The 20,993-nt window shown below is 41.5% G+C and overlaps 1 protein-coding gene across 1 annotated transcript in view; it reads right to left on the bottom strand.

Annotated features, from left to right (window-relative positions):
- Positions 1–4,154: 4,154 nt before the first annotated feature.
- The window catches only part of LOC106568343 (calcium/calmodulin-dependent protein kinase type IV), a 32,437-nt gene continuing 15,598 nt past the window's right edge, over positions 4,155–20,993 (bottom strand). The window contains exons 3-12 of the mRNA XM_014138606.3: positions 14,670–14,748; positions 14,502–14,564; positions 14,313–14,395; positions 14,151–14,223; positions 9,280–9,370; positions 8,933–9,007; positions 8,490–8,565; positions 7,742–7,868; positions 6,336–6,488; positions 4,155–4,596 (exon numbers count right to left, since the gene is read on the bottom strand). Coding sequence (XP_013994081.1) covers positions 4,426–4,596; positions 6,336–6,488; positions 7,742–7,868; positions 8,490–8,565; positions 8,933–9,007; positions 9,280–9,370; positions 14,151–14,223; positions 14,313–14,395; positions 14,502–14,564; positions 14,670–14,748 — 991 coding nt within the window. The 3' untranslated portion in view covers positions 4,155–4,425. The remainder of the gene's footprint in view (positions 4,597–6,335; positions 6,489–7,741; positions 7,869–8,489; positions 8,566–8,932; positions 9,008–9,279; positions 9,371–14,150; positions 14,224–14,312; positions 14,396–14,501; positions 14,565–14,669; positions 14,749–20,993) is intronic.

Here is a 20,993-nt window from a genome sequence, read left to right as displayed (position 1 = left end):
TCCGTGTTTGGCCGGGGTAGGCCGTTATTGTAAATAAGAATTTGTCCTTAACTGACTTGCCTAGTTAAATAAAGGTTAAATTAAAAAAGGTCTGATTCACACAGTCTCCTCTGAACAGTTGATATTGAGATCTGTCTGTTACTTGAACTCTGTGAAAAATGTATTTGGGCTGGAATCTGAGGTGCAGTTAACTCTAATGAACTTACCCTGTGCAGCAGAGGTAACTCTGGGTCTTCCTTTCCTGTGGCGGTCCTCATGAGAGCCAGTTTCATCATAACGCTTGATGTTTTTGCGACTGCACTTGAAGAAACTTTCAAAGTTCTTGAAACGTTCCGGAATGACTGACCTTCATGTCTTAAAGTAATGATGGACTGTCGTTTCTCTTTGCTTATTTCAAATCATATCAAATCCAATTTTATTGGTCACATACGCATGGTTAGCAGATGTTAATGTGAGTGTAGCGAAATGCTTGTGCTTCTAGACTATGCAGTAAAATCTAACAAGTATTCTAACAAATTCACAACAACTACCTTATACAAAATAGGGCCATCTTCTGTATACCACCCATACTTTGTCACAACACAACTGATTGGCTCAAACGCATCCACAAATTAACATTTAACAAGGCACACCTGTTAATTGAAATGCATTCCAGGTGACAACCTCATGAATCTGGTTGAGAGAATGCCAAGAGTGCGCAAAGCTGTCATCAAGGCAAAGGGTGGCTACTTTGAAGAATCTCAAATAAACACTTTTTTGGTTACTACATGATTCTGTATGTGTTATTACATCGTTTTGATGTCTTCACTATTATTCTACAATGTAAACCTGACTGGGGCAAAGGTTCACCTTCCAACAGGACAACGACCCTAAGCACACAGCCAAGACAACACAGGAGTGACTTTGGGACAAGTCTCTGAATGTCCTTGAGTGGCCCAGCCAGAGCCATGGCTTGAACCCCATCGAACATGTCTGGAGAGACCTGAAAATAGCTGTGCAGCAACGCACCCCATTCAACCTGACAGAACTTGAAAGGATCTGCAGAGAAGAATGGGAGAAACTCCCCAAATACAGTTGTGCCAAGCTTGTAGCGTCATAACCAAGAAGACTCGAGGCTGTAATAGCTGTAAAATGTGCTTCAACAAAGTACTAAGTGCAGGGTTGAATACTTATGTAAATGTGATATTTCAGTTTTTTCTAAAAAACTGTTTTTGCTTTGTCATTATGGGGTATTGGGTGTAGATAGATGAGGGAAAAAACTATTTAATCAATTTTAGAATAAGGCTGTAACCTAACATACTTTACAAAGGCACTGTACATCCCTGTGAGTGAGCATTTCTACTTTGCCAAGATAATCCATCCACCTGACAGTTGATTAAACAGCAAGATTATTACACACGTGCACTTTGTGTTGAAGACAATAAAAGGCCACTCTAAAATGTACAGTTTTGTCACACAACACAATACCACAGATGCCTCACGTTTTGAGGGAGCGTGCAATTGGCATGCCGAAAGCAGGAAAATCCACCAGAGTTGTTGCCAGAAAATGGAATGTTAATTTCTCTACCGTCAAATCCAATCAAAGTTTATTTGTCACCTGCGCCGAATACAATAGGTTCACCTTACAGTGAAATGCTTACTTACAGGCTCTAACCAATAGTGCAAAAAAAGGTATTAGGTGAACAACAGGTAAGTAAAGAAATAAAAACAACAGTAAAAAGACAGTGAAAAACAGTAGCGAGGCTATAAAAGTAGCAAGGCTACATACAGACGCCGGTTAGTGAGGTAGTATATATATTCACGTCATTTAGCAGATGCTCCTATCCAGAGCAACTTGCAGATGCAATTAGGGTAAAGCGGGCACATTGGCAGATTTGTCAGCTAGTCGGCTCAGGGATTGAAATCAGCGACCTTTCGTTTACTGACCCAACGAGTTTAACCTCCAGGTGTAAGGAGTGGAGCAGATACGGGGAGTCAAACATTTAATAGGGAACAGACATAGAACAAGACAGGAACAGCGTCAGAACACGGGTAACATGGACATATGACAATCCCGAAGCAGGGAATTGAGCTTGGGAACAGACAGATAGTAATTGAGTCAAAGTGAGTCCAATGATTGCTGATGTGCGTGACGGGGGGGAAGGCAGGTGTGCGTATTGATGGTGGCTTGAGTGCGTAATGCTGGGGATCCGAGCGCCAGGGGGAGGAAGAGCGGGAGCAGACAGTAACCCTAGGCTACCTGCCGCCATCTATGCATGTATATATATACTGTATATGTTTTGTAAGCAAGGTGTATGTGAGTGTTCTGCTATAAGGAGTAGTGCCCAATTGCAGGATCCATGGATCGTGCCCAATGATCATGCCCCATCACTCTTTCTCCACCTCGGCCTCTTACATTGGTGGCAGCAGTGGGATGGTCTTTGGAGGAGCTTACCCATTGGCATGGGCTTGGTTCAAATGGGAGGAAAGTTTGAGAGAGAGGGGTAATTCTGTAACATGGTGTATGTCAGAATACTACTGCCTATGCCCAGGGTAGTGCTCTCACCTTTGCACCACAGGATCCATAGATGCCCCTTACATTTCACTCTCTCTCCACACTGACCTGTTACATACATTATACCATAGACATTGGTCAGTATAGGGGCATATTCCAGTACTGAGCGATGGAGACCACCCCACCTAGTTCATCTACAATGTAGCGGAAACACTGGAAATGGTAGGTCACTAAAAATAATAAAAACCATTTGTATACAAGTTCAAAAAGTACATAAGCCGTCTGATATACAAAATTGCCCAAACATATGTAACTTCATATTGTTTATTATTTTTTTAATCCTGCAGTCCTTACCAAATCAATGTTAATGGTAACCATTTTAAGACAACATTGAATTATTTAATGTTTCCTTGAGCATATAAAAGGAATATCAAGTTAATGTCTTAAGAGGGCTCTAATACTTCACTGTTTAACACAGATTACGTCCGTCATGTGATGTCAGCCAACTATAGTGCATTTCTACAGGCAACCGCAGCAGTTCAATTCAACATTCCTACATGCATATATTATCCACATCATTCCTTTATACTGAGGGCAAAAGCATGCTAAAATTCAATATACAGCTTTTTCTTTGTAGATTAAAAAAATCATTCCATAACACAGCATGTCAGTTTATGGGTTAATTAAGCAATAAGGCACGAGGGGGGGTGGTATATGGCCAATATACCACGTCTGAGGGCTGTTCTTATGCACGACGCAATGCGCAGCGCCTGGATACAGCCCTTAGCCGTGGTATATTGGCCATATACCACAAACCCCCAAGATTCCTTATTGCTATTATAAACTGGTTACCAATGTAATTAGAGCAGTAAAAATAATATGTTTTGTCATACCCGTGGTATACGGTCTGATATACCACTGATGTCAGCCAATAAGCATTCAGGGCTCGAACCACCCAGTTTATAATGAGAGGTAAATATTTGCACTAAGATTACAGTCTCTTCAATTGTATATGACAGAGGTGGGATATTATCAAATAAAGCAGCAGCCTCAAACAATTTTGGCACTGAATAGCTACATCAAATCAAATCAAATTTTATCTACTCATCCATTTCCCTGCAAATGGTGTATTTGGCAATAAAAAAACTGGGGTGCCTTTTCAGTTGTACACAACATATTTTGGTATACAAAAGTGAAAAGTTCTTAATGATAAAACAACTCTACACTATGAAATAACCTTATGTTCCTTGAAAGTCAATTTCAACACAATCATTGTGCAATTGATTGATTTGAACATTTCTTAACAAGATATGAAATATTTCTTACAAAGGGAGTGTAAAATCCAGTTAATAAGATACAATAATAAGGCATTCTCCTTAGAAGTTGTAATAAAGGTTAAATTTATGACCGCCTGGAAAATGTGTCCAACCAGTTCTCCAGATACTGTCGACTTACTCAACCAGTATTGAAAATCAACCTAGATCGATTCTTCAGTCTATATTCTGTCACCAAAGCAGCATGATGATTACCAGAACACATATTGACCTACTATGCTTATTCTGCCAAATGTTATGAATTAATTTACAAACTGGCAAATTAATACTGGGAACACTTGGAGGCCATTTTGCAGTTATAACATGGTATAATGGAAGAGATAAACCATCCAATGAAGCTACTTGTGTGAGTTATGAAATGGGAATGTGCAGTAGTAAACTCTGATTTCACATTTACTTTAAATACTTGTAGGCATGTCGTTCCAATGTACCGAGTCAATATGGTTGTACATCGTTTAATAAATCAGTCACATGCAATAAAGCCAGGCAGAGTATCTCCAGTACAGGTGAGATCACATAGCTCCTCTCAGCAATTTCACAGTCCAACAGGAGGGTAGAATGTCTGCACAGGGTCACAACAACAGAGGAGATCCACAGTTAGGATCCTTCCTGGATCTTTGACTGTGATTGGTCGTTCCGTGGCTGCTCCTCTTGTGCCTCTTTCTGATTGGCGGAGTTGTTGCAGTTGATGTTCTTGCTGTTGTCAGCATTGCCGTGACTGCCAGCGCTGCCCAATCGTGACGAAGCCACCACGGCCTTTACTGCAGCCTGTCAACGAACACACAGTACACAGTATATCATTCATTGACACAGTTTACGATTCATGTGTAGGCCCACTCTGACTATGCTGATGAATCTAGGTATTATAGCACTCATTTAACCTGGTTAAATAAAGGTAAAAAAAAAAAAAAAAAATGTATAAAAAAGATAATTCGTAAAAATCCAAATAACTTCACAGATCTTCATTGTAAAGGGTTTAAACACTGTTTCCCATGCTTGTTCAATGATCCATAAACAATTAATGAACATGCACCTGTGGAACAGTCGTTAAGAAACTAACAGTTTACTGACTGTAGGCAATTAAGGTCACAGTTATGAAAACTTAGGACACTAAAGAGGCCTTTCTACTGGCTCTGGAAAACACCAAAAGAAAGATGCCCAGGGTCCCTGCTCATCTGCGTGAACTTGCCTTAGGCATGCTGCAAGGAGGCATCAGGACTGCAGATGTGGCCAGGGCAATAAATTGCAATGTCCGTACTGTGAGACGCCTAAGACAGCACTACAGGGAGTGGACAGCTGATCGTCCTCGCAGTGGTAGACCACGTGTAACAACACCTGCACAGGATCGGTTCATCCGAAAATCACACCAGCGGGACAGGTACAGGATGGAAACAAAAACTGCCCAAGTGACACCAGGAACGCACAATCCCTCCATCAGTGCTCAGACTGTCCACAATAGGCTGAGAGAAGCTGAACTGAGGGCTTGTAAATTTAGGCCTGTTGTAAGGCAGGTCCTCACCAGACATCACCGGCAACAACATCGCCTATGGGCACAAACCCACCGTCGCTGGACCAGACAGGACTGGCAAAAAGTGTTCTTTACTGACGAGTTGCGGTTTTGTTTCACCAGGGGTGATGGTCAGATTCGCGTTTATCGTCGAAGGAATGAGCATTACACCGAGGCCTGTACTCTGGAGCGGGATTGATTTGGAGGTGGAGGGTCATTGCAGGCAAGCTTGTTGTCATTGCAGGCAATCTCAACGCTGTGCGTTACAGGGAAGACATCCTCCCCCTTCATGTGGTACCCTTCCTGCAGGCTCATCCTGACATGACCCTCCAGCATGACAATGCCACCAGCCATACTGCTCGTTCTGTGCGTACTTTCCTGCAAGACAGGAATGTCAGTGTTCTTCTATGGCCAGCGAAGAGTCCGGATCTCAATCACATTGAGCATGTCTGGGACCTGTTGGATCGGAGGATGAGGGCTAGGGCCATTCCCCCCAGAAATGTCCGAGAACTTGTTGGTGCCTTGGTGGAAGAGTGGGGTAACATCTCACAGCAAGAACTGGCAAATCTGGTGCAGTCCATGAGGAGAAGATGTACTACAGTACTTAATGCAGCTGGTGGCCACACCAGATACTGACTGTTACTTTGGATTTTCACCCCCCCCCCCCCTTTGTTCAGGGACGCCTTATTCCATTTCTGTTAGTCACATGTCTGTGGAACTTGTTCAGTTTATGACTCAGTTGTTGAAACTTGTTATGTTCATACAAATATTTACACATGTTAAGTTTGCTGAAAATAAACGCAGTTGACAGTGAGAGGACGTTTCTTTTTTTGCTGAGTTTATGTTTGTCTATGCTTGCATTCAAAATACATTCAAAGGATCTTGACACAACTACACAATCATGACTTTAAAATCTCCTGACATCAATAAATTAGACAAGGTACTACTTGCCCTCAACCACTGTACAAAATCCTATTGAGAAACGTTGTTTTGCATCTACCTTGAGTTTTCGGCGTGCATTGAACTCCTGCAGTTTCTTCTGAGCAGTGTCCATATGGGCTGAGTTAACTGCCTTCCCAGTCACCCAGGGGTGCTCCAGCGCTTGCAAGGTCGTCAGCCGTTTATATGGATCCTGGACAATCAGCTTTCTCACCTACAGGACAGCAGTATGTCATATATGGTTAGTAACTGGGTCACTGAGACTGAATTCATTATTTTCTTGGATGCTGTTTACGCAGGTTTCTGTCCACATAACAGTTCAGTTCATAATGTGGAGATAAAATTCAGAATGTACAGTAAGAGATGGATGTAGTCTGTCTGCCCTGCATTTCTAGTTACCCTCCTTTTTTACATTCTTTGATAATCAGACACACCAATATATAGCCTAGGAACAGTGGGTTAACTGCCTTGTTCAGGAGCAGAATGACATATTTTTACGTTGTCAGCTCGGGGATTCGATATTGCAACCTTTCGGTTACTAGTCCAACACTCTAACCACTAGGCTACCTGCCACCCCCAACATGCACACACTCACACTGACATTTCACCTGGGAAACATTTCACCTGACCCAATGGCACAATCACAGATAATCCATTATATTGAGCGCTCTAACAATGAAAAGAAACGTCTTCACAAATGGAAGGCAGTCAGGAGGAGGCAAGATCAGGTGGGACCATTCTAGCCAAAGGCACAACTCTGATAGAAAGTGTTTTTTTCCAAAGTTGCCGGGATGTCACATGTCCTATGTATATCAGTAAACTCGTAAAAACCTAAGCATTACGAAACTTCTATTCGATCAAATAAGGCACTGCATCTCAGTGCTTGAGGCGTCACTACAGACACCCTGGTTCGAATCCAGGTTGTATCACAACTGGCCATGATTGGGAGTCCCATAGGGTGTTGCACAATTGGCCCAGGGTCGTCCGGGTTAGGTAACATTTTAAAAAACAAATACATTTAAATTCGACACTCTCATTAACCTCCATACAAAACTCATCTCTTGGTGAGCAAAAAAAGAGGAAAAGCACCACTTGCTGGAGAAGACAGATTGTGGGTCCAGTTATGCCTCTCGCTTGCTACTTCCTCTCTTCTACAATGCAGCCAGTAGGTCTCCCACGGAACTAGGTTTTCATTCTCCACCAATTACTGATTTATCAATTACGCCTAAGTACCAGGGGAACATTTTTGCCAGCGTGACTGTGGTAACCTCAGGACCCCAGGGGTGTCTTAACTAAGAACCAAACAGAAACAAACAGAAGCAAGCGGAACAAAACGGGATGGGACCAACCTGAATTTGTCCAATAGAAACTCTAGTTTTCATTGAATAACATTTTGCAACAGACAAAACGTTTTGTGACAGAATTGGTATCATAAATACACCCCTGGTAAAAGTCAATAAAACTCACCAGGTCCTTGGCGTTGAAGGACACATTGTCCCACCAGGGGGAGACAAACTCATATTCACAGTTGAGGATCCTCTTGAACATGTACTGGTCCCCTCTTTCATCGAAGAATGGTTCAAAGCCACATAGCCTTTCAGGGAGGATGAAATACGAGGCATACATCAACCACAGACAGCTCCTGTCTATTGATTCAATAGCTGGCTACAGTCTGACAGGATCTGATAGCAGCAGGGGCCCAAGCTACAACTCTATTAGAGGTCCAATCCTCCTTGCACTAAGGCTTTCTAGTCACACAGTCTCTTATTCTCCCAGATTGATGTGCCTTCAAAATATGTTATTTTTTTACAGTTTAATATTCATTAACTAGTAGTGAGTCTGTATAACAGTGATTCTTCTGAATGCTGTTGCTACCAGTTGCACTACCGTTTCCTGGCTTGCTGTATAATGGGGAACTCACAACCACATACTGAATCAAATCAAATATGGATACCAATCAGTATGTGAAAGAAACAAAATCACTCAGAAGCTATACAACAGGAATGCACCAACACCCTTGGTTCAGAAACCAAATGACCGAAAAATACAACTTAAAAGGGTCTGTAATTCCTCAAAGAAAGAACACACAAATTCTTGATGTATTTTTTGGGGCTGCTAACAAATGAATAAAACTGTTGAGTGTCAAAATAACCGATGTCTTTTAATGATGTGATTCAGGGTTCAAGTAAACTTTTGAGGGGCTGGTATCCCTTACAAGATATACGTGATAACTCCCACCGACCACACGTCAACCTCAGGTCCATAAGCACTTCCTCGCAGAATCTCGGGGGCTGGAGGGAGGGGAGGAAGGATAGATAGGGGGGAGGGGGAGATGAAAAAGAGAAGAGCAGGATGGAGGGCGGGAGGGAGGGAGAGGCAGCACAAGGGGGAAGGAGAGAGACAGTGGTGAAAACAGAGTAGGGAATTCTTACTCAGTAATTATTTATCCAAGGAAAAATGTACTATGTAGTATGTGGATAAACATTACAATATACACCCCTCATGGTAACCTTCTCTGCTCAAATCTTGGCAAGTTAAGCATGCAACCAATACAAGAAAAATCTGCTTGGTCTGAAATGGCAATCTCTAGTCCTGTAGCTAGCAAATATTATGTTCCAAGAGAATGAAAAAGCATTACAGTAATGGGTTTCAACTTACCACAGTATCCTGGTGTACCACAAACAGTCTTCATTGTGACCTGATCATCGATGACCTTCGACAGACCAAAATCAGCTGCAAAATGATAGAGAGAGACAGAGCTATATTAAAAATGATGCCTCTTTCTGGAAGTCCTAATATCTGGTATTTAGAATAAAATAGTAGAATAGAATACCGGTAGAATAGAAAATAGTAATAGATCATTCCAATAGAATATAATCGTTGTTATTGATTTCCTAATTATGTCTGATCAAGTCAGTTCTGTCTCTGATAGCACAACAGAGTCAATGGATGTTCTTTGGGATAATCGTAGTGAATCCCACAGGGTATTGAGTAACCCCACCAACCTATTTTGAGGGGAGCATCTGGTGCTGCGGTAGCGTATAGGAGGTTCTCAGGTTTCAGGTCTCGGTGCACCACGCCGTTCTCATGCAGGTACTGGATAAAGACAAAGACACAAGGCAACACCATAGCACCCAGGTGGCTGTATGACTCCTACACACGTCTTGTGCTATTGATTTGTCTGCTGGTGTGTATGGAGCTGGACTGTTTGGGGATTTTGGGATTCAGCACCGCCGAATGAATCGGTGCCCGCTCCCACAATTCATTTTCTACAGAGAACCATAACATTCCTGCTTTATAGTGCACTGGGGCGGCAGGGTAGCCTCCAGAAGTGTTAGAGTGTTGGACTAGTAACCGAAAGGTTGCAAGTTCAAATCCCTGAGCTGACAAGATACAAATCTGTTGTTCTGCCCCTGAACAGGCAGGTAACCCACTGTTCCTAGGCAGTCATTGAAAATGACTTGCCTAGTTAAATAAAGGTTACATAAATAAATAAAAATAGTGCACTGTTGAAAATGTTCTATGGATATGCAAAGTTGAATTACCTTATCATTGCCTATTCTAAGCTGTGTGTGTGTGTGTATCAGATGCCAACCCAATTGAACACTTCTGGAGCAACACCTCAATAAGTGTTTTCCACCACCAACAATTTGTTTTAGTGGAAGAATGGTGTCGCATCCCTCCAATAGAGTTCCAGACACTTGTAGAATCTATGCCAAGGTGCATTGAAGCTGTTCTAGCAGCTCAACACCCTATTAACACACTTTATGTTGGTGCTTCCTTTATTTTGGCAGTTTCCTGTACACTGTGCGATGATACTGTGTACTGGACGTACGCATGATTTAAACTATTCTTGGGTTCAGCGAGTACTTTCACCAGTGTTAACACAGTAACTCATCAAACAAGGCAATGTGGGACATAGAAGTCTACCCAGTTACAGAAAACAGCAGCACAAGGCAGCTACCTTGATAAGCTGGCCATTGAAAAGAAGAGGTGGGATTCAAGTGAGGGAAAGCAATATGTTCAAAGACTTTGTAGTGTCATGGATAAGGTATAGCGTCTACGGCTCACTGTCTTGATAATGACATCTGTTTGTAAAGCAACCTATTGTATAACTTATCTTCTGCACGCTGTGGGTGGGTTAGTGGTTATGCAAATCCCTAGTTTCTTATGTAACATTAAGCTGTTAAAGAACCACATTCCATTCCACTGGAATGAAAATGCTAAGCATCAAGGTTAGTACTGAATGAGCTATCCTTATTATGTAACAAAACAGTCATATTTTCTCATTGGGAATGGCTAGGTTGAATAGACCTCGTTCACAGTGAATGAAGGCATCATTTTCTCCCCACACTATGTATTGTCACAACCCCTCAGTGTAATGGCTGTGATGTCAGAGGGGAATTCTCTCCTGCACAGAGCTCTATGGAGCTGACACAGATAAGGTGTCCTCTCTCATCTGACAAGTATAGTGTGGGATGGAGGGATGAAGAGAAGGCAGGAGGGAATACAGTAGCCCCCACTACACACGCACATACCACCACAGATATCTCAGGTCTCCCACGGCTGCCATAGCACCACTCAAAATAAGATTTTCTGGCCAATAGGCCAACGACACAGCTCGGTGTTCTCATTGACAGTGGATTTCTTCTGCCAGAGAAAGTAAAGTACGTGAGAGGTGGGCGAGCCGATGTATTTGGCCAATGAGGAAAATATTACGTCTCAATCTTAAATCTCAACATCAAGAACCTTACCTAGCCTAATACCGCCTTTTACAGTAAACAGTTTAACGGATCTAAAACGGGGTTCCAGATTCTCCGTGTCTAAAATAATAAACACATTGGGATACTAAGATAACACCAAATGAGATGCTTATAATAAAAGACTAAAATCTGTCACTAACAGAGTGGGGATTTAAGTGTAGACGTGCCATTGAGATTGGCCGGACATGAGGCTACCAAGATGCTCCACTGGGACGTTAGCTCGATATCCAGATGGCTTTGATCATGTAACAGACAGACTGCAGAACCTCTCCGCCGTTTCCGAAGTGGCCGTGTACACTGTAAATACATCACTCCCAATCAACACGGAACAGAGACTTCCTCGACGCTTGCTCAACAACACAAGGAAACTTAAACAAGATCTGGAGGCTTCAGAAATCCAGTTTTTTTTTCTCCTCATTCAGCTCGTTGGGAAACCAGCCCGTTTCAGACTGCCTATACAAACAAGCCCTGAACTGATTTCAACAGACCGCTGTGTTGCAAACATTGCCGCACGGGGGCGACGTGCGGCAAGTTGGTGACTGAACAAGGGGGAGTTCTTATAGAAATCCTTTGTTTACATGTTGCTTATAAGTGCATTTCACACAACTTTTGGATTATTATAATTGGATTTTAAGGCTCGTATGAATGTCCTGCTTAACATAATGTTTGTGTCATCATCGCAAATCAACTGCATTATACTTAAAACCTGTTAGGGCAAGGGGGCAGTATTGACACGGCCGGATAAAAAACGTACCCGATTTAATCTGGTTACTACTCCTGCCCAGTAACTAGAATATGCATAAAATTATTGGCTTTGGATAGAAAACACCCTAAAGTTTCTAAAACTGTTTGAATGGTGTCTGTGAGTATAACAGAACTCATATGGCAGGCAAAAACCTGAGAAGATTCTGAACAGGAAGTGGCCTGTCTGACAAGTTGTTGTTCATCTTGGCTCTTTTTATTGAAGAATGAGGATCTTTGCTGTAACGTGACACTTCCTACGGCTCCCATAGGCTCTCAGAGCCCGGGAAAAAGCTGAATGATATCGAGGCAGCCTCTGGCTGAAACACATTATCGCGTTTGGCAAGTGGCCGATCAGAGGACAATGGAGGACAATGCGCGTGCACGAGTCGACCCCATGCTTTATTTTCTTTCCTCTTTTTACCTAAACGCAGATTCCCGGTCGGAATATTATCGCTTTTTTACGAGAAAAATGGCATAAAAATTGATTTTAAACAGCGGTTGACATGCTTCGAAGTACGGTAATGGAATATTTAGAATTTTTTTGTCACGAAATGCGCCATGCTCGTCACCCTTATTTACCCTTTCGGATAGTGTCTTGAACGCACGAACAAAACGCCGCTATTTGGATATAACAATGGATTATTTGGGACCAAACCGACATTTGTTATTGAAGTAGAAGTCCTGGGAGTGCATTCTGACGAAGAACAGCAAAGGTAATAACATTTTTCTTATAGTAAATCTGACTTTGGTGAGTGCTAAACTTGCTGGGTGTCTAAATAGCTAGCCCTGTGATGCCGGGCTATCTACTGAGAATATTGCAAAATGTGCTTTCACCGAAAAGCTATTTTAAAATCGGACATATCGAGTGCATAGAGGAGTTCTGTATCTATAATTCTTAAAATAATTGTTGTGTTTTTTGTGAACGTTTATCGTGAGTAATTTAGTAAATTCACCGGCAGTGTTCGGTGGGAATGCTAGTCACATGCTAGTCACGTGCTAATGTAAAAAGCTGGTTTTTGATATAAATATGAACTTGATTGAACAAAACATGCATGTATTGTATAACATAATGTCCTAGGGTTGTCATCTGATGAAGATCATCAAAGGTTAGTGCTGCATTTAGCTGTGGTTTGGGTTTATGTGACATTATATGCTAGCTTGAAAAATGGGTGTCTGATTATTTCTGGCTGGGTACTCTGCTGACATAATCTAATGTTTTGCTTTCGTTGTAAAGCCTTTTTGAAATCGGACAGTGTGGTTAGATTAACGAGAGTCTTGTCTTTAAAATGGTGTAAAATAGTCATATGTTTGAAAAATTTAAGTTTTTGCATTTTTGAGGTATTTGAATATCGCGCCACGGGATTACACTGGCCATAGAGGTTAAAAATAACACTTCAACTTCAACCAGAAAAAATGGCTCTTTGTATCATTGAGCTATAGCATTCTAGCTAACATCTGCTGCATCCAAAATAGTTATTTTGAAAAGATCACAGCCAAATATAATCTTAGCGACTGTTCAAGCAAGAATCGAAACATAATTGTAAGCCTATGAGAACCCAAAACACGTATTCTGTTTAGAAGTAATAAAACACATCTAGGATATGTTGGAATGGGCGCAGTTGGCGATGGCTTTCTTACTGCCGCGCGCATGTGTGCGTGACGTCATTGTGTCGTGTACTGGAAAATTGTACCTTTATTTAACTAGACAAGTAAGTTAAGAACATTAAGAACAAATTCTTATTTACAATGACAGCCTTCCGGGGAACAGTGGGTTAACTGCCTTGTTCAGGGGCAGAACGACAGATTTTTTACCTTGTCAGCTCGGGGATTTTATCCAGCAACCTTTTGGTTACTTGCCCAACTCTCTAACCACTAGTCTACCTAACGCCCCAAGGAAAGGGGTCTATGTGTTTAAAAAAATCACTGTTTAACTATTCTCCTTAGCAACAGCAATCTAACAAAGGATCATGGAATACACTAACATGGGAATGCCTGTTCAACAGGACTCTTAACATGAGGAAGAAGACATATGCCTTGGTCCATGTTGATGACATGTCAAAGATAGCACAGTGAGAGACAGCCACATGGTTATGTGATGACTCAATGAAATCCAGCATACTTGATCCATTTACACTGTTGGTCCAACAATGCTGGTTCAAATGATAGTAAATTTAGGATTTGATTACGGAAAAAGTGTTCTATTGGTGCCATTTTGTTCTTTACAATGTATAGATAAAGGGACAGGCAGAGTGAATGTGTGATGGTGCCCCCCAGCTATGCAGGTCAAAAGCATTACGGTATGTCAAGAGTTTGCTAGACATTTATTAGCCTACTTTCTGACAGGTGTCAGAGGAAGGAAGTCAACTTACTGCAACAGCTTCTAGTACTTGTATGACAGCATCAGCAGCATCCCGCTCAGTGTAGAAGCCCTTCTCCACAACCCTGAGAGAAAAACATGTTGTGATGTAACAGAGGAATGGTACAGAGAGTGTGGGTGCGTGTGCGTGTGACCATTAAGGCAGTTAACTAACCTTTCAAATAGCTCTCCTCCAGTCACAAGTTCCAAGACCAGACTGATCTCTGAAGGGGTCTCAAAGATCTCTTTTAGTTTGATCTGAAAGAAATAAAACAAAACAAACATAAATTCAGTATCAATAAAAAACATAATAACAATTGTTAATTCTATGCAAGGACAGCACAAAAGTGTGTAGAACCCTTACAATGTTTGGGTGAGAGAGTCGAAGTAGAACACCTATCTCTGTCCTAACTATCTTCTTATCCACCTGCAGAAACAAAACAGAACTGGGTTAAGGAAGAAACATGTACCTGTTGTACTCTGGGTAAAAATATTACACTAAGAATATGATGAACATCCAGTGAGAACTCACTGTTTTCTTCAGTGTTTTCACAGCGTACGGCTTCAGTGTTCCCTTCTGTCGACATCTGCACACCACCGACGTCGCTCCCCTAAATGCAGAGGGAATACACAGTTAAGCTACAAGAACAACTTTCAAGTGGGTAGGGAGTAGCAACACATTGTGCACAACGCTCAAGAAACTAACTCCTGGGAAATGGTGAATAGGCTTTGATGTAGTTCTTCTATACTTCCATTATGGCTGGGTAGCCTACAGTGGCTACACTCTTAGAAAAAAAGAGTTCCAAAAGGGTTCTTTGGCTGTCCCCATAGGAGAACCCTTTTTGGTTCAAGGTAGAACCCTTTTGGGTTCCATGTAGAACTCTCTGGAAAGGGTTCCATGTGGAACTGAAAAGGGTTGTACCTGGAACCAAAAAGAGTTCTTCAAAGGGTTCTCCTATGGACAGCCGAAAAACCCTTTTAGGTTGTTTGAATTGTACTTCCATTATGGCTGGTTAGTACAATTCTCCAAAATAAACTAGGCAAATTCCAACACAATCCCATAGACCTATGCAGTACAACAGTAGTAGGCAGACATGGAGATTAGGCCTATATTCCTTCAGGTTTAAACATTGTCATGTGTTCAGTTGAAATGGGTCAGCAGTTCGTTCACCTGAGCCACTAGCTCTGGGAAATGAAAATCCCTGGGCCTCTCAGAGTAGGAGTGCTGATCTAGGATCTGTTTGGCCTTTTAGATCATAATGAATATGATTATATGGACAGGGGGGACCTGATCCTAGATCAGCACTCCTACCCTAAGACAAAGCTAACTAAGATCTACTTTAAATGTATTCAAACAAAACAAGTAGTATTGTTAATTGTGAATATAATTCCACTTTGCATATATCATATTTTACAGGTACAACCTGACCCTGCTAGTGTCAGAGGAGTTGATAATGAGAGTTTAAAGAGAAGATTCCTTTAACCTGTTGGGGCTAGGGGGCAGTATTTGCACGGCTGGATAAAAAAATGTACCCGATTTAATCTGGTTACTAATCCTACCCAGTAACTAGAATATGCATATACTTATTATATATGGATAGAAAACACCCTAAAGTTTATAAAACTGTTTGAATGGTGTCTGTGAGTATAACAGAACTCATTTGGCAGGCAAAACCCTGAGACATTTTCTGACAGGAAGTGGATACCTGATGTGTTGTATTACCTTTAAACCTATGCCATTGAAAAACACAGGGGCTGAGGAATATTTTGGCACTTCCTATTGCTTCCACTAGATGTCACCAGCCTTTACAAAGTGTTTTGAGTCTTCTGGAGGGAGATCTGACCGAACAAGAGCCATGGAACGATGATGGCCCATTAGACACCTGGCGCGCGAGTTCATGTTGGGTACCCTCGTTCCAATACGTTATAAAAGAGAATGCATTCGTCCACCTTGAATATTATTCATGTTCTGGTTAAAAAAGGCCCTAATGATTTATGCTATACAACGTTTGACATGTTTGAACGAACGTAAATATATTTTTTCCCCTCGTTCATGAAGTGAAGTCCGGCGGGCTTAGATCATGTGCTAACAAGACGGAGATTTTTGGACATAAATGATGAGCTTTTTTGAACAAAACTACATTCGTTATGGACCTGTGATACCTGGAAGTGACATCTGATGAAGAGAATCAAAGGTAATGGATTATTTACATAGTATTTTCGATTTTAGATCTCCCCAACATGACGGCTAGTCTGTATCGCAACGCGTATTTTTCTGGGCGCAGTGCTCAGATTATTGCAAAGTGTGATTTCCCAGTAAGGTTATTTTTAAATCTGGCAAGTTGATTGCGTTCAAGAGATGTAAATCTATAATTCTTTAAATGACAATATAATATTTTACCAATGTTTTCTAATTTTAATTATTTAATTTGTGGTGCTGACTTGACTGCCGGTTATTGGAGGGAAACGATTTCCTCAACATCAATGCCATAGTAAAACGCTGTTTTTGGATATAAATATGAACTTGATAGAACTAAAAATGCATGCATTGTCTAACATAATGTCCTAGGAGTGTCATCTGATGGAGATTGTAAAAGGTTAGTGCATCATTTTAGCTGGTTTTATGGTTTTGGTGACCCTGTCTTTGAATTGACAAAACATTACACACAACTCTTGTAAATGTACTGTCCTAACATACTCTAAATTTATGCTTTCGCCGTAAAACCTTTTTGAAATCGTAAAACGTGGTTAGATTAAGGAGATGTTTATCTTTCAAAGGGTGTAAAATAGTTGTATGTTTGAAAAATTTGAATTTTGACATTTATTTGGATTCAAATTTGCCGCTCTTGAAATGCACCTGCTGTTGATGGAGTGCACCACGGGTGGGACGCTTGCGTCCCACCTAGCCCATAGAGGTTAATGGGTCCAAGAATGCAAGAGGAATATACACTGTGCTGCAGTATGGATGTATATAAAAAGGTAGGCTAAATTCCAATGTGCAAATACATCTAATTTGGCTGCACGGCTTACAATTAGCAGGGAGAGGGAAGAGGCAGAAAGTGAGAGAGTGAGAGATTGGCAGCTTTTGTGTTCAGGGGAAAGCATCTGGGCTCTCAGGTGTCCAGACCCCAATATTCACCATTACTACAGAACACTCTCCCCCTCGCTTTCTCTCTCTCCCCCTCGTTTTCTCTCTCTCCCCCTCTCTTTCTCTCTCACCCCCTCTCTTACTCCCACACACCTCCACTCTGCCTCTCTCTTTCTCTTCCTCTCCCACACATTCACTCTCTCCTTCTCCTGCCTCTCTCCCACACATTCTCTCTCTATTTCAATATACAGTGCATTCGGAAAGTATTCAGACCCCTGCCCTTTTTCCACATTTTGTTACGTTACAGCCTTATTCTAAAATAGATTAAAGAAAATCTACACACCATAATGACAAAGCAAAAACAGGTTTTTAGAAATGTTTAAAAAAGTATTAAAAATAAAAAACTGAAATACCTTATTTACATAAGAATTCAGATCCTTTGCTATGAGAATCGAAATTGAGCTCAGATACATCCTGTTTCCATTGATCATCCTTGAGATGTTTCTACAACTTGATTGGAGTCCACCTATGGTAAATTAAATTGATTAGACATGATTTGGAAAGGCACACACCTGTCTATATAAGGTCCCACAATTGACAGTGCATGTCAGAGCAAAAACCAAGCCATGAGGTCGAAGGAATTGTCCGTAGAGCTCCGAGACAGGATTGTGTCGATGATCAGATCCGGGAAAGGGTACCAAAACATTTCTGCAGCATTGAAGGTCCCCAAGAACAGAGTGGCCTCCATCATTCTTAAATGGTTGTCCTTCTCTGCAGCACTCCACCAATCAGGCCTTTATGGTAGTGTGGCCAGATGGAAACCACTCCTCAGTAAAAGGCACATGACAGCCTGCATGGAGTTTGCCAAAAGGCACCTAAAGGACTCTCAGTCCATGAGAAACAAGATTCTCTGGTCAGATGAAACCAAGATTGAACTGTTTGGCCTGAATGCCAAGCGTCACATCTGGAGGAAACCTGCTACCATCCCTACAGTGAAGCATGGTGGTGGCAGAATCATGCTGTGGGGATGTTTTTTAGTGGCAGGGACTGGGAGACGAGTCAGGATCGAGGAAAAGATGAACGGAGCAAAGTACAGAGAGATCCTTTATGAAAACCTGCTCCATAGCGCTCAGGACCTCAGACTGGGGCGAAGGTTCACCTTCCAACAGGACAACGACCCTAAGCACACAGCCAAGACAACGCAGGAGTGGCTTCACGACAAGTTTCTGAATGTCCTTGAGTGGCCCAGCCAGAGCTCGGACTTGAACCCGATCGAACATCTCTGGAGAGACCTGAAAATAGCTGTGCAGCGACCCTCCCCATCCAACCAGACAGAGCTTGAGAGGATCTGCAGAGAAGAATGGAAGAAACTCCCCAAATACAGGTGTGCCAAGCTTGTAGCGTCATACCCAAGAAGACTCAAGGCTGTAATCGCAACCGAAGGTGCTTCAACAAAGTACTGAGTGTAGGATCTGAATACTTATGTAAATGTGATATTTCATAATTTTTTTTAAAATAAATTTGCTACATTTTTCGAAAAACCAGCTTTTGCTTTGTCATTATTGGGTATTGTTCCACACCTTCTTTCTCTTTATCTCTATCTCTTTCTCTCTTCTCTTCTCTTCTCTTCTCTTCTCTTCTCTTCTCTTCTCTTCTCTTCTCTTCTCTTCTCTCTCTCTTGGCCAGTGGGGAATACCATCACGGCTGGTCCATGTGAACAGACATAAGGCAGGCATGACAGCCAGATCACAGCTTCAATCCAAGCACAACAACATCCAAGAGTCTGAGGAGAAAAGCTAGACTTGGACTGTACTCTATCATTGTGCAATGGAGCTCAGGGGTAAAAGCTAGGCCTATCTGAGCAAATGACGCAAATCAAATAAACAATAATTGCAAAATATCATCAAATTGTTATCAGGCTGTTATCAGGCTGACTAGCGTACCCTCCTCCCTCCTAGGATCCCTCCCTGTAACGTCTACAATGCCTAATTTTGTTAAATCATTAAATGTTAATGTCGTACAGAACAGAGGGATCTATATTCATGTGTTTGCCCTGCTTGTATGAGACCACTTTACTGCACGACATTGAAAAGACCCTTCATTGGTAAAGGAGTAAGAGTTTGAAATACACAATGAAGAAGTGAAGAGGTAATATCAATCAACACTTAGTACAGTCTAGGCCTGTGTACACACTCCTTCCAAAAAAAAGAACATTGAAAGCTGATTTGACCTGAACAAAGGGACGTCTTGTATTATCATATCCTCCATTTTCCTTATGTTTTCGTCCGACAAAATATGTCTAAATGTCTGAGTCAGTTCTTGAATAAACAACCCATTTATTCCATTCATTTACTAATTCATTTTAATCAATGCATGCCTTAATCCACTTTATAAATCCACCTCCTAATTAAACTTCTTCCTGTATTGTTTCTGTCATCCTTATTCCACGATTTTCATGAATTATTTAACATTGTGTTGAACCTCTCAACCCTAGCAGAGATAAGCATTATTTCATCCTGCAGTCATTGTACAGACTGCAGATGAGTGAAGATGCTGGTTCATTTAGCTTGGAAAGATGACACCCTGAGAATGAAGCTTATTGTTGCTGTCAGTTCTAGTGCTAAGCTGTACAGAGACTGGCAACAGAGATCTACACATCCACTAAACTGAACAGAGATCTACATATCCACTAAACTGAACAGAGATCTACATATCCACTAAACTGGACAGAGATCTACATATCCACTAAACTGAACAGAGATCTACATATCCACTAAACTGAACAGAGATCTACATATCCACTAAACTGGACAGAGATCTACATATCCACTAAACTGGACAGAGATCTACATATCCACTAAACTGGACAGAGATCTACATATCCACTAAACTGGACAGAGATCTACATATCCACTACACTGAACAGAGATCTACACACCCATGCAGGAACACGCACACTCACACAGAGAAATTAGCTTCTGCTATCATCAGATTCAGAAATGCTTTTATCTGATAAGGGATTCAACTGTGGGATCATTTACAGTTGAAGTCGGAAGTTTACATACACCTTAGCCAAATACATTTAAACTCAGTTTTTTCACAATTCCTGACATTTAATCCTAGTAAAAATTCCCTTTCTTAGGTCAGTTAGGATCACCACTTTATTTTAAGAACGTGAAATGTAAGAATAATAGTAGAGAGAATTATTTATTTCAGCTTTAATTTCTTTCATCACATTCCCAGTGGGTCAGAAGTTTACATACACTCAATTAGTATTTGGTAGCATTGCCTTTAAAATTGTTTAACTTTGGTCAAACATTTCGGTTAGCCTTCCACAAGCTTCCCACAATAAGTTGGGTGAATTTTGGCCCATTCCTCCTGACAGAGCTGGTGTAACAGTCAGGTTTGTAGGCCTTCTTGCTCGTACACGCTTTTTCAGTTCTGCCCACAATTGTTCTATGGGATTGAGGTCAGGGCTTTGTGATGGCCACTCCAATACCTTGACTTTGTTGTCCTTAAGCCATTTTGCCACAACTTTGGATGTATGCTTGGGGTCATTGTCCATTTGGAAGACTCATTTGCGACCAAGCTTTAACTTCCTGACTGATGTCTTGAGATGTTGCTTCAATATATCTACATAATTTTCCTACCTCATGATGCCATCTATTTTGTTTAATGCACCAGCCCCTCCTGCAGCAAAGCACCCCCACAACATGATTCTGCCACCCCCATGCTTCATGGTTGGGATGGTGTTTTTCGGCTTGCAAG

The sequence above is a fragment of the Salmo salar genome, chromosome 13 (genome assembly GCF_965601325.2).
Source record: "Salmo salar chromosome 13, fSalSal1, whole genome shotgun sequence".
Taxonomy (NCBI): Eukaryota; Metazoa; Chordata; class Actinopteri; order Salmoniformes; family Salmonidae; genus Salmo; species Salmo salar.
Note: the sequence above shows the minus strand (reverse complement) of the source record. Positions and strands in the feature narration are given on the sequence as shown.